The sequence below is a fragment of the Chiloscyllium plagiosum genome, chromosome 22, assembly GCF_004010195.1.
Source record: "Chiloscyllium plagiosum isolate BGI_BamShark_2017 chromosome 22, ASM401019v2, whole genome shotgun sequence".
Lineage (NCBI taxonomy): Eukaryota > Metazoa > Chordata > Chondrichthyes > Orectolobiformes > Hemiscylliidae > Chiloscyllium > Chiloscyllium plagiosum.
Genome location: NC_057731.1, coordinates 32,966,253 through 32,980,771, shown reverse-complemented (window position 1 = coordinate 32,980,771; position 14,519 = coordinate 32,966,253). Strand labels below are relative to the sequence as shown.

Genomic DNA, 14,519 nt, shown 5'->3' with positions numbered 1-14,519 from the left:
TTCTTCACTGTCTACTGCACCACCTATTTTGGTGTCATCTGAAAACTTACTAACTATACCTTCTAGATTCACATCCAAATCATTTATATAAATGATGAAAAGCAGTGGAACCAGCACTGATGCTTGTGGCACACTGCTGGTCATAGGTGTCTCGTCCAAAAAGCATCTCCCACCCCCCCCTACCTTCAAGCCAATTTTGTATTCAATTGGCTAGCTCCCCATGGATACCATGTGATCTAACCTTACTAACCAGTCCACCATGCGGAACCTTACCATATGCTTTGCTGAAGTCCCTATAGACAACATCTGCCACTCTCTTCTTCAATCTTCTTTGTCACCTTTTCCAAAAACTCAATTACATTAGTGAGACACGATTTTCCACAAAGCCATGATGACTATCCCTGATCAGTCTATGCCTTTCCAAATGCTTGTAAATTCTGTCCCTCAGAATCCACTCCAACAACTTGGCAATCCCTGATGTAAGGCTTACTAGTCTGTCATTCCCTGGCTTTTCCTTACAGCCTTTCTTAAATAATTGCACCACATTAGCCAACCTCCAGTCTTCTGGCACCTCATCTGTGATTGTCAATGATATCTCAACAAGAGGCCTAGTAATCTCTTCCCCAGCTTCCCGCAAAGTTCTGGAAATCACCTGATCAAGTCATGGGGATTTATCTACCTTTATATGTTTTTAGACCTCCAGCACCACCTCTTCTGTATTATGAACTCTTTTCAAGACATCATTATTTATTTCCCTAAAAGCCCTAGCTTCTATTTCTTTAAGGGACCTGATTCACTTCCTAGTTACTCTTCTGCCCTTAATGTATTTATAGTATCTCTTTGGATTCTCCTTAATCCTATTTGCCAAAGCTGTCTCATGTCTTCTTTTTGTCCTCCTGATTTGCCTCTTAAGTGTAATCGTACTGCCTTTAAAATCCTCTAGTGATTCACTTGATTCCAGCTGTCCATATCTGATACACACCTTTTTTTTTGATCAGAGCCTTAATTTCTCTTGTCATCCAGCATTTCCTACACCTGCCAGCCTTGACCTTCGTACTAACAAGAAGAGACTGTCTCTGAACTCTTGTTATATCAGTTTTAAAGGCCTCCCACTTCCTAACTAGCTTCACTGCAAAAAACCTCCCTCAATAAACTTTTGGAAGTTCCTAACACCGTCAAAATTGTCCTTACTCCAATTTAGAACTTTAATTTTTTAACCAGTTCTATTCTTTTACCTAACTGTCTTAAAACTATTAGAATTATGATTACTTGCTCCAAAGAACCCCTCCACTGACACCTCCATAACTTGCCCTGCGTTATTTCCAACAGAAGATCATGTTACTCTTTCTCTAATAGGTACATCCACATATTGAAGAAATGTTTCTTGTACACATTTAACAAATTCCTCCCCGTCCAAGCCCCTAACACAATGGTAGTCCCATGCTGTTTAGAAAATTAAAATCACCTACCATTCCAACCCTATTATCTGAGATCTACCTATATAGTAGCTTCTCAATCTTTTACTGACTTGGGGAACCTATAATACAATTCCAACAGTGTGATAATCCCTTTCTTATTTCTCAGTTCCACCCATGTAATTTCACTGGACGATCTCTCAGGAGTACCCTCCCCAATTACAGCATAATGTTATCCGTAGCCAAAAATGCCACTCCTCCTCCTCTCTTGTCTCCCTTTCTATGTTTCTTATAGCATCTACAACAAGGAACATTAAGCTACCAGTCCTGTCCATTCCTGAGCCACGTTTCTGTAAAAGCCATGATATTCCAGTCCCATGTTCCCAACCATGCCCTGTGTTCATCTACCTTACCTATCAGGCCTCTTGCGTTGAAGTAAATGCATTTGCATTTGTAAGTCTTCTCTTGTTTTCCACCAAGTTGTTGGCACTGGGAGTAGTCCAGATATTACTACTTTTGAGCACCTACCTTTTAACCTCCTGCCTAGTTTCCTATATTGACTCTGCAGAACTGCATCCCTTTCCATACCTATGTCATTGTGCACGTTGGCACCAATGAGTTTCTGCTGGTCACTCTCCCCTTTTAGGATATTCTGCATCCTCTCCCAGACATCCTTGACCCTGGCACCAGGGAGGCAACAATCCATCCTGATGTCTCGCTGACAGCTACAGAAATGTATGTCTGTGCCCCATACTAGAGAGCCCCCTATTACAATTGACCACTTGGATCCTATTGAAGCACAAGCACTGGTGACTTTCAGAAGGAGAGGGAGAGACTTGGGAAGATAATGAGATGTAACCAAGTGTTTTAGAGGAGTGTCTGATTCAGTAAAGCTGACATGACAAGTGAGATAAATGTGTAAGAGATTTTTTTTAAAAGTAGTCAAAGAAACAGCAAATGAAGCAGACAGAATATTGGGAAAATAGATGGAAGTACAAGAGGAACATTTGATCTTCAAACACAATCCAACTATTTGACAGTATTTGATTACATGGTACAATGGTCCTGTCACAAACACTATTTTTGTTGTGTAGAATGCTGCCTTATATCTGAAATCTCTTTGTATAGTTTAATGTTAGCTAAGTGCATGCCTGAGTGGAGCATGTTGATTTTACTGGAGGTGACAGTTACGGAAGAATCAAGTAGAAATGAAAATTTGATTTCTCAGGCAACTTTTTTGTTCATTCAGTGCATTGGCACAGTTCAACTATAGGTCACTTGTCTGAACTTTTATGTAATATAGACACAGCTCAAAAAATTAAGCTGGATTATCATTGGTGGTTGGAGAGCACTTCAATGATTTAATATTTGGCCTGATATGCAAATTAGGTGAAGCAGCTAGGTTCAAATCCTGAGCTTTTGATACTTCGATGATTGGACTGCGGATGACAAAAACAGCTAAGTTATTTGTGTGCTTAAAATGGATGTTTGTGGAAGTCACAGGAAGGCAGTATTGGTCTGACTGTGATATCCACTTCCCCTCAAATAAAATTAAAGAAGGAAGAGGAGCGAATGTAAGCAATTAGAGGTAAATATGGACATAAGTTTGTTCACTGAGCTGGAAGGTTAGTTTTCAGACATTTCGTCACCATAATAGGTAACATCATCAGTGAAGCACTGGTGTTAGTGACCCACTTCTATTTATGTGTTTAGATTTCCTTGGTTTGGTTATGTCATTTCCTGTGCTGATGTCATTTGCTGTCCTTTTTCTCAGAGGGTGGTAGTTGGGGTCTAAGTCAAAGTGTTTGTTGATAGAGTTCCGGTTGGAATGCCATGCTTCTGTTTGGTTTCTCCTAGGTTGGATGTGTTGTCCCAGTCGAAGTGGTGTCCTTCCTCAACTGTATGTAAGGATACTAGTGAGAGCATTTTTTTTTTATGGCTAGTTGATTTTCATATATCCTGGTGGCTAGTTTTCTGCCTGTTTGTCCAAATGTAGTGTTGTTACAGTCCTTGCACGGTATTTTGTAAATGACATTAGTTTCGCTTGTTGTTTGTATAGGGTCTTTCAAGTTCATTAGCTGCTGATTTAGTGTGTTGGTAGAAAACTATTGTCATTTACAAAATACCTTGCACGAACTGTAACAAACACTACTTTGGACAAACAGGCAGAAAACTAGCCAGCAGAATACATAAACATCAACTAGCCATAAAAAAACCCCGCTCTCACTAGTATCCCTACATACAGATGAGAAAGGGCACCACTTCGACTGGGACAACACATCCGTCCTAGGATAAGCTAAATAGAGACACGCACGAGAATTCCTGGAAACATGGCATTCCAACTGGAACTCTATTAACAAACACATCGACTTGGACCCCACTTATAACCCTCAGAAAAAGAACAACAAATGACATCAGCACAAATAACATTCCAACTCAAAGAAACCTAAACACACAAATAGAAAGCGAGTCACTAATACCAGCGCTTCACCGGATGCTCACTGATGATGTTACCTAGTGTGGTGATGAAGTGTCTGAAAACGAACCTTCCAGCTCAGCGAGCAAACCTACAGGGAGAACCTCGACCTGAGCTACAAATCTTCTCAAAACCTGGAGGTAAATATCTTGCAAAATGAATCAGTAGATGTTATGTTTGTCACTTATAATTAAAATAAGCTTTGTCTAAGATTAATCACACTTCATGGTAAAAATGAAGCTGCAATCACAAATGTATTTTTCAAAATTATGGGGTAAAAGTATAAATATAGTTTCTGAGGTAATTGAAGTTAAATGATGGTGCTGTTCTTGCTTTGACTAAGTAACAGAGTATTGACATACACAGATTTATAGTTATTGCTCTTTTAGTGCAACAATTTTCTTTATCACTTGCAGCAATGTTTGAGTTCTTTATTTGTTCAGCAAATAAAGTCAAATAGAGCCAACTCTTGATGGTGAGTTGATGCAGTACAAGTTTATTTTCTTTTTTAATTAGCTATAGTACTTGCAACGACTGTTAATAAATATGCTCAAGAAATACTGAATTAGTCTGAACTGGGAGGTGATAGCCTGGTGATATTTTCATTAGACTATTATTCCAGAGGCCAAAGTAATGCTCAGGGGACCCAGGTTTCAATCCTGCCCATGGCAGATGTAATTTGAATCCATTAAGAATTGGGAAATAAGAGTGTGATGGTGATCATAAAACTATTGTTCGATTATTGGAAAAATACATCTGGTTCACTACTGCCCTTTAAGAAGGAAACTCACCTGGTCTGGGTTACGTTTTACTTCAGACTAAGAGGAATGTGGTTGACTCTTAACTGCCCTCAGGGCAATAAATGCTGGTCTGGCCCACATCCAATAAATGAATAAAAACAATTAAAATAGATTTGTCTGAATGAATGTTAAGTTACTTTTGATTCTGTTAATAATTTTCTTTTAGGTAGTAAATTCTGTATGTGGACAATCATCATATTAAAAAAATCTTCTCTTCCTTCTGGTTCTTCTGCCAGTTATATAAATTGGTATCCTCTGGTTATTGAACCCTCTCAGGTGGGGCAGTTTTTTCTATTTGCACAATCAAATTGCCTGGTAATGTTGAACACCCCTGTTCAATCCCAACTTTAGTTTCCTTAGAGCTAAGAAAAATATATCAGTCTCCCCAATCTCTCTAAACTTTACTGTATGATCTTACTGATAGATCTCTTGCATGTTTCCTTGAAGGCCTTGATGTCCTTTCTCAAGCAAGCTGCCCAGAATGGTGCACATTTCTTCAGCTGAAATCAGAAGAATGTTTTGTAAGCTTCTAACAAAGTTTATTTTCTGCTCTCAGCTTCTGCATATAAATCCAATTTATAAAGCCTTAACAGTTGTATCAACTTGCCTTGCCACTTGAAGAGATTTGTGTATATAAATCCTCAGATTAATCTGTCCATGAACCTTACTTCCAATTTCCCCATCTAGTTTATACTCTTGATTTAAAAAGAAATTCCTGAGATGTGGTCATCACTGGCTAGTCCAGTAATTATTGGTCATCTCTAGTTGCCCTTTGGAAGGTGCTGAGCTGGTTCTTGAACTACAGTCCATGGGGGAGAGCTATGCAGTTAGTTCCAGGTATTGACCTAGCAACAATGAAGGAATGGTAATGTAGTTTTGAGTCAGAATGACGCATTGGCTTGGAGGAGGACTTGAGGCGTGTTGCTCCCATGCCCTTAACCTTCTAGATGGTGGTGATCATGGGTTTAAAAGGTGTTGCCTGAAGGGTCTTGGTGAGTTACTTCAGTGCATTTTGTTGATGGTACACACCGCTGCTATTGTGGACTGATGATGGAGATATTGGATAAGTGCCAATCAAGTTGGCTGCTTTTGACGTGAAGGATCTCAAACTGCGTGAATGTTGTTGGAGCAGCATTCATCCAGGCAGCTAGAGAGTCTGTCACATACCTGACTTGCACTTTGTAAACAGGTTTTGCTGAATTGTTAGGTAGGATACTCGCCTCAGAGTGGCTTCTGACCACTATTTATATCACAAAATGGTTACAGCACAGAAGGAGACCATTCAGCTTGTGCCTGCACCGGTTCTATTGCCTAGTACCGATCTGCTGCCTTTTTCCTATATGGCTGCATGCCTTTTCTAACCAAATGTCATCCAGTACCCTCTTGAATGCCCAGCTGGACCTGCACCACATTTCCAAGCTGTACATTTTATATTCCACTACTTGCTGTGTGAAAAAGGTTTTTCTGACATCACACTTCCTTTTCTCGCAAGTTACTTTAAATCTCTGCACTCATTTTTTTTTTCTCTTACGAGCAGGAACAGCTTCTCCATATATACTTTACACAGCCTGCCAATGATTTTGAAAACTTCTGTCAAATCTCCTCTCAGCTGTCTTCTCTCCAAGGAGATAAATCCAATGTTTATTTCATACTGGAGCTAATCTTGTAAATCATTTCTGTACCCTCTCTAACACAATGTGTCCAAAATTGTACACAGAACTCCAGCTGAATTCCAACAAGTGGTGTGTCTAAGTTCAATAATCCTCTTGCTTTTGCACACTCCGCCCTATTAATAAAGCCAAGACCATTGTGTGCTTTATTAACTGCACCTGCTTGTCACCTTTAATGATCTATGAACATATGCACCAAGGCCCCACTGCCCCTGCATCCCTTTAGAATTCCACTGCCAAATTATATTGTCTTTTAACGATCTTCCAATCAAAGTGCATCACCTCTCTTATCTCTGCGTTGAACATTGTCTGCTACATACCCGCCCACTCCACCAATGTGTCAGTGTGCTTTTGGAGTTGCACACAGTCATCCTCACAGTTTACAATGAGGTTCACCTGCACCTTTGAAATTGTTCTCTCTTCACCAAGATCCTAGATCATTGTTCTAGTCTACGTGAGTTAACCAGTTCAGAATACAGGTCGTTCTACCGTGAAGCGCATTTCGTTAATGGAAATTTGCTGTAACACGATTAACAAATTGGGGGCATTGATTCTAAAGCACTTAAAACATGTTGGCTGTAACTTGATTACATTGCCATCAGTTTAAGTGCTGTTTCTTTAACGTGATTTTTCTCTAATACGGGGTTGCACAAGAACACAACCATCACATACAGAAAAACTATTTACAGATGAGGTGGACAGATTTTTGAAATATCAGGGAATTGAGAACTATGAGGAGCTGGCATGAAAGGAGCTAAGGACTGGCAGATCAGCCATGATCTTATTGAATGGTGGGGCAAGCTTGAAAGACTAAATAACCTACTCATAGTCATCCAGCATGGAAACACACTCTTTGGTCCAACTAGTCATGCCAACCATATCCCTCCAAGCCTTTCTTATTAATGTACTTATCCAAGTGTCTTTTAAATGTTGTAACTGTACCTGAATCCAGCATTTCCTCTGGCATTCCCCATGTGAACCACTTTCTAGATTAAAACAAAGTTACCTCTCAGGTCCTTTTTTAAACTTTCTCCTCTCATCTTGTACTACCCCCACCCTGGGAAAGTGCCCTTGCTATTCATCTTATCTATGCCACTCATGATTTTACAATAAGGTCACTCCTCAACCCCCTAAGCTTCAGTGAAAAAAGAGCCAACGTATTTTTATAACTCAATCCCTCCATTCCTGCAACATCCTAGTAAGTCTTTTCCGAACTCTCTCCAATTTAATGATATCCTTCTATAGCAGGGTGACCAGAGCTGCACACAATACTCCAGAAGAGGAAGTTTATAAAATAATGAGGTATAGATAGAGTTGATGGTAATTGTCTTTTCCCTAGGATGGGGAATTTCAAGACTAGGGGGCACAGACATTTAGATGGATAGATGAACAGGAAATGTTTGGAGCGATATGGGCCAGGAACAGGCAATTTAGTTTGGAATTATGTTCAGCATGGACTGGTTGGACCGAAGGGTCTGTTTTTGTGCTATATGGCTGCATGACTCTATGACTAAGAGGCCACACCAATGTGTACAATTTCAGTATGATGTCCCAACCCCTATACTCGAAGGTCTGAACAACAAAGGCAAGTGTGCTAAACATCTTCTTAACCACCCTGTGTGCCTGTGACATAAATTTCAAAGAACTATGTACCTGAACCCCGAGGGGTGTCTGTTCTATAATACTACCCAGGGCCCTACAATAAATTGCACAAGTCCTGCCCTTGTTTATTTTACCAAAATGCAATACCTCACATTTATCCAAATTAAACTCCATTTGCCACTCCTCAGTCCTTTGACCCATTTGATCAAGATCTCTTTGTAATCTTAGAAAACCTTCTTCACTGTCCACTATATCACCAAATTTTGTGTCATCTGCAAACTTACTAACCATGCCTCCCATATTGTGATACAAATCGTTATATAAATAACAAACAAAAGTGAACCCAGTACCAATTTCTGTGGATCATCACTGGTCACAGACCTCCAGTCCAAAAAAAAATCCTCCACCACCACCCTCTGTCTCTTACTGTCAGACTAATTGTACCCAATTGGCAAGCTCACTCTGAATCCCACGTGATCTAACTTTGCTAATTAGTCTGTCATGCAGAACCCTGCTCCTGTTTCTTATGTTCTTCTGCCTTCATCAGTCCAACCTGGGGATTTTGCCTTTTTGCATTAAACAAGTTCACAGGAGACTCTGGGTAGCTGCTGCTTCATGTCTGGAAACTGGATGATGAGGGGGCAAGGAGCAATTGGTGCAGCAACAACCCTGACCCCTAGGCACTTCCTCCAGCCGGACAGGAGCTACAACAGACTGTGCAGTGTAGGTGTAGCAGCAAGAAGGCACTGCCAGTGAGGGGAAGCTTCTCTTTATTAGTCCAGACCTCTCAAGTTCTGATTCACATTTCTGGCTGAAATGTCCAGCCCCACCAACTTGGAGACTTCATAACTATGCGGAGGGCTTTGCAAGTGGAAACTTGCTGTTTGCTTTGTAGCAAAACTACATTTCACGAAGTGATTTAATAGTTGTAAATCACTTTAGGATATTTTGTACTTGAGAAGTGTATAATACAAATGTGAGCTTTTTCAAAACTTAATCTGTTGAATTTATTTTGAATTAACATCTATTTAAATGTTAACATGGCAATCAGTCTAAATATTTTTCTGAAAATTATTAGGTAGTAATTTATGCAAACAGTAAATCCATGAGCGGGATTTACTTTCATTATCCTCATCCTTTCATTTCTCCAAAGTTGTTTGGTTTCAATTATTATCCTAATTTCACAAATGCAAATTTGAGATATGTGATTTGAAATACATTAGTGTCTTGTCTATTGCAATATTAATTATCTGATCAAAGATTGTAAGACAGCCAGAGTGCATTCCAACTTTGGCTTTCTAAAACACCAAGTAATATGATTCTTCACTAATTAATTTGGAGATAACACCATTAATCAAAGTTTAATATTTTATGCACGAATTTCCCATTTATTAAAGTGCTACAGCTAAAAGCATAATTTAAAATAGTGTTTTGACTGCCCTAAGTTTGTAAATAATTTAAGTAATTTTAAAACAAACTTAGATGTAGATTATGTTTTGACTGTGGATTTGCCTTCTGTGATTCTTTCAGAAGTATTTCCTCCAAGACACTTCAAACTGCACTTTCAAACTCCCAACCATATCAACACTGGCCCTTCATTAATTTTAATACACCACCTCACCTCTGTTTTGCTTCCAGTCCAGTCATTTCTTTAACTTTACTAAAGTAACTCAGCAGGTCGAGCAGCATCTGTGGAGAAAAAGCAGAGTTAATATTTCGGGTCTATTGATCCTCCTTCTGATTGTCCAGAAATTTGTCTTTGTTTCAGATTTACAGAATCCACGGTTCTTTGTTTTCTTTTGTTCAGTCATTTCTTTAGTCTAAAGGACACACATTTGAGTTTAACCAGATAAGAGGTTGGTTGGTTGACAAAAATGGATATTGGATCATGCCTTGCTCTGCCAAAATGACATACTGCTTTGGGATTATTCTGAACAGCAAAAATAACCTTATGCTTTTGTGCTAATAGATGTCTACTTGAACTCCTCTCCCTACCATTTTTGAGCTTATCTCCAACTATTGCCAGTACCTCACAACTTCATTGGTACTGCGTTATAAGCCATATGCTAATGTGCCTTGTCTGCTTTTCCCCTCTCTCCTTCGAACACTTCCCGTGCAAACCTAACCCAAAACCTATCTCTTTCTCTTATCTATCATCTTCCTCATTTCCTTTCAAGAACAAACTGTTCATGAGATCGGCCTCCTGCTTTATGGCCCTCATTCCAGCAAACAAAATTCCTTTCATCCACCTCATACTCAATACATGGGGAACATTACCACCTGCAAGTTCCCATCTATGTGGGTTTACCTACAGCACGTGGACTGCAGCTCACCACCATCTTCTCAAGGGCAACTAAGGACAGGCAATAAATGCAAGCCCAGCCAGCAACACCCACATCCCATGACTGAATTTTAAAACACTGTCTAAATGATTCTCTCTCAATGTCTGTGTCCCTTTCAAACCTGTGCTCCCATGCTTCTTTCAAAAAATACTTTCCTTTGGCTCTGTTCTTGCAAACCATTATTGAATGTGAAACTTTATCTCTGGCTCTTTTATCTGGAAGATTTTCTTTGATAACCACTGACAAATGTTTCTCATTTAATAAGTAATCCAACATTTTTATGAATTCATGCATATTTTGTCCCCTTGAGAAGCTTTGGATGACAGAATTCAACCATTCTCAATTTAGCCACCAAAACAAAAATGCAACTAATGTTTCTAATATCTCCATTACTTTAACTGGACATTTTGGACGTTTTTACTCCAAAACAAATTCTCTAAATCAATGCTAACTCTGAACATTGCTGCAAATCTGGAATATTTGCTGGGTTGGAGAGAATATTTTAGCTTTCCATAATATATGGTTATTTTTCTGACACATCAAGCAATGTGACCTATCCTTTTGAAAATAAAAGTGCGTGCTTTTCAATTTTACAGTGACTTTGTCAGCATATTTGGGAACATCAGTGACTGTGTATCTGAGTGAATTTGATGGGTGATAATACAATAAGAATTTGTATTTACTAGCAACTAGAAGTCCAAATTCTAACTCATTGAATTTTCCACTGTATTCTTCACTCTCATCCTCACTTGTGACCTACGCTGCTGCTGTGAGAATTGGTGCATGCCTTAGTGTACTTCTGTGAAATTAAAGTAAAAACTGTATGTATATATGTGAGAGAGAGAATGAAACTGACCACCTTGTAACATGTTCTATTTTTTAAGAGTTCAGTTTCTCTTACAAAATGACCCATTTCTAATGTACACTGATCCCGTAAACGTTCCTTTAAGTTTATGTTATATGAACCAAATCTGAAGTATTAATCAATTATTCCACTTGGATCACTTATCATTCTTCTAAACACAAGTAGAGGAAAGGGGATTACATCTTGCCTCATCTCAAGGACGGTATTTACTGCTGCCTTTTAATATTTGATTGTTCTTCTCAAAGCCGAGCTAAGTTTGTCAGATTTTCATTTGATATTGCTTAGTGAAAGGACTACGATGATGCAGTTGATTTTACTCCCATATGGATAAGACATTAATTTACTTGCTTTTCTCTTCCAGAGTTGAAGGAAAGTCTGTCTCGCATGGGCTCAGATTTGAAACAAGGCTTCATTAGTTCTCTGAAGAATGCCTGGCAGACACTGAATGAATTTGCACGTGCTCACACCTCTTCAACCCAGCTGCAAGCTGAGCTAGAGAAAGTGGCTAACCAAATTAAAGAGGAGGAAGAAAAGCATGTGGAGGAAGGTAAATGTTGTCCAGCACTTTCAAACAATTTTAAAATTGTAGTACATATGGAAGGATGCATTTATTTACACAAGGATTACTGAATTCCTTTAGTACTCTGTTCATCCACGCAGTAGGAGAAAGTGAGGACTGCAGATGCTGGAGATCAGAGCTTAAAAATGCGTTGCTGGAAAAGCACCGCAGGTCAGGCAGCATCAAAGGAGAATCGGCATTTCGGGCATAAGCCCTTCTTCAGGATTCAGCCTGAAGAAGGGCTTATGCCCGAAATGCCGATTCTCCTTCTCCTTTGATGCTGCCTGACCTGCTGCGCTTTTCCAGCAATGCATTTTTAACCTCATCCAACGCAGTGGTATGTTTATGAATGTGTTTACATTGTCCACATCTTAGAGAGAGATTCTTGGCACATCAGGAAAATAAGGAAGAAGCCATTGCTGATGATGGTCCATGTATTTTTTCAATAAGTGTAATGAAATCGTGCAAGGATAGTGTTGCAGAGTAGGATGAAGAAGTCTGGCATCAGAGGAAGGGGAAGATGTTTTCATCGATCTTGCTGTAGGAAGCTTGAAGAGGAAAAGGAAATATAATGCATCACAATTGCAGAGCACATCTTTCATGATTTTGGTTTGTTTCACACTTTGAACAGTTTGAAAGCTGAACTGGAGAGATTGGAGCAAGAAATTATAGAAATGGTGGGTATGCAGTTGAGAGTTGACAATATGCTGAAGGAAAAGAGACTGAAGATATCAGGCATTATTGAAAAGATAAGTTCTTAATTTCACAGGTGTGGAATGTTAATTACATTGTTCAATGGTAGATGCATAATATGTGAGAATGGAGAGCAGTTAACCATGCCGTAATTGGGATTGTATGTTTGGAGGTTGCCTGAGACAGAAATGCAAAAGAAATCAAGTAAGCGACAGATGGTTCTTATAGCTGAGATGAACTTGGAGACAGTAAGAGAGGATAGTTTTTTAAAAAAGGAAGTAACGGGTTCAAGATGAAAGTGGTTAAGGGACAAAATATCTAGTCTCCGAGTAGTAAGGCAAAAGGTTTGATTTAAAAATGCAGCTGCCTAGACAGTCTCTGAACTTGTTGCTGGATAAATTTAAGCTTCTTGTACTTGGGTTTGAAGTAAGATGGAGAGATGCCAGTAACGTTTATTCAGAATATGAACATTGAAGGGTGAATGTTAAGACACATTGCCCATAATTTTCTTTCCGGCTGCACGCTTTATGCCGCAATTGATATACCATAGTGCTGCACTGAACATTGGAGTGACTGTGTGCATGTATATGATTAAGCAAGTTGACAGGTGAAGAGGTATCTTGAAAGGAATGGGGATGTGAGAACGAAAAGTAAAGCTTTGGCATCAGTAGATTCAAGTTTCAGGAAATGGACAGAAAGATGGTACTGATGCTGATAGTAATCAGTCTCATTTAATTTTAATCTACCATCAATGCTTTGTATATATGTGAGGTAGAGAAAATAGACTCTCTGCTAATGCTGCCTCAGCACATCACAGCCCGCAGATGTGCTAAACACCATACCATGTTAATTTGTCTTCCATTTCATACAACTATAATCTGACATGTTGTATCAAATGAAACGGTCAAATGATAGAATGCCTTACTGACTATCTTTTACAAATATAGTTTTAAAACTGCAAGATTTGATTTTGCCTTCACTTTTTCTAATGTGCTTTATTTAGTCACTTATTTTATTTTCATATTGATTCGTATTATGTCTCACTGCACCAGATACAAAGTTATTGACCTCACCAGAATTAAAAATATGTTTTTCCTTTCTCTGAAGACCTGGTTTTTATGATCAGAGAAGGATAAAAATACAGTTTGCCTCTTACAAAGATAGGAAGAATGATAATTGGACTGTATTTTGTTTGGAAGAAAGTTCATTCATTCATTTATTTGATTTAAATTAGAATTGGGATCTCGGTGATCTGATATTATTACCTTGTGCAACTGAGACTTTCTACATTTTAATCGGAGTATTGCTACTAGGCAAAGTTTTTATTTTTGCTCTTGGAATATGGGCGTCATAGGCTAAGCCTGCCTTCTTGAACCATGTAATGCATGAGGTTGTTCAGAATTAGTAAGGATAATAGATACGACATGAGACCTCTGTAATGAGGCTGTGTTTGCAGCCAACAATACCACTAGGTGGAGTACCACATGCGCATGCTCCAAATCACTACATTTGTTTTGACTTACGAGATAGATGCAGGAGTCACAGTCATAGAGATGTGCAGCATGGAAACAGAACCTTCGGTCCAACCCGTCCATGCTGACCAGATATCCCAACCCAATCTAGTCCCACCTGCCAGCACCTGGCCCATATCCCTCCAAATGCTTCCTATTCATATACCCATCCAAATGCCTCATTTAAAAATTGCAATTGTACCAGCCTCCACCACATCATTTGGCAGCTCATTCCATGCACGTACCACCCTCTGCGTGAAAAAGTTGCCCCTTAGGTCTCTTTTATATCTTTCCCCTTTCACCCTCAAACTATGCCCTCTAGTTCTGGACTTCCCGACCCCAGGAAAAAGACTTTGTCTATTTATCCTATCCATGCCCCTCATAATTTTGTAAACTTCTATAAGGTCACCCCTCAGCCTCCAACGCTCCAGGAAAAACAGCCCTAGCCTGTTCAGCCTCCCCCTGTAGCTCAGATCCTCCAACCCTGGCAACATCCTTGTAAATCTTTTCTGAACCCTTTCAAGTTTCACATCATCTTTCCAATAGGAAGGAGACCAGAATTGCACGCAATATTCCAACAGTGGCC

At 39.3% G+C, this 14,519-nt stretch overlaps 1 protein-coding gene across 2 annotated transcripts in view; it reads left to right on the top strand.

The window, feature by feature from the left end:
* The window catches only part of LOC122561183 (SEC23 interacting protein), a 142,651-nt gene that overhangs the window by 93,871 nt on the left and 34,261 nt on the right, over positions 1–14,519 (top strand). For both annotated transcript variants that reach the window (XM_043712707.1, XM_043712708.1), the window contains exon 16: positions 11,532–11,717. In XM_043712707.1, the coding sequence (XP_043568642.1) occupies positions 11,532–11,717 (186 nt within the window). The remainder of the gene's footprint in view (positions 1–11,531; positions 11,718–14,519) is intronic.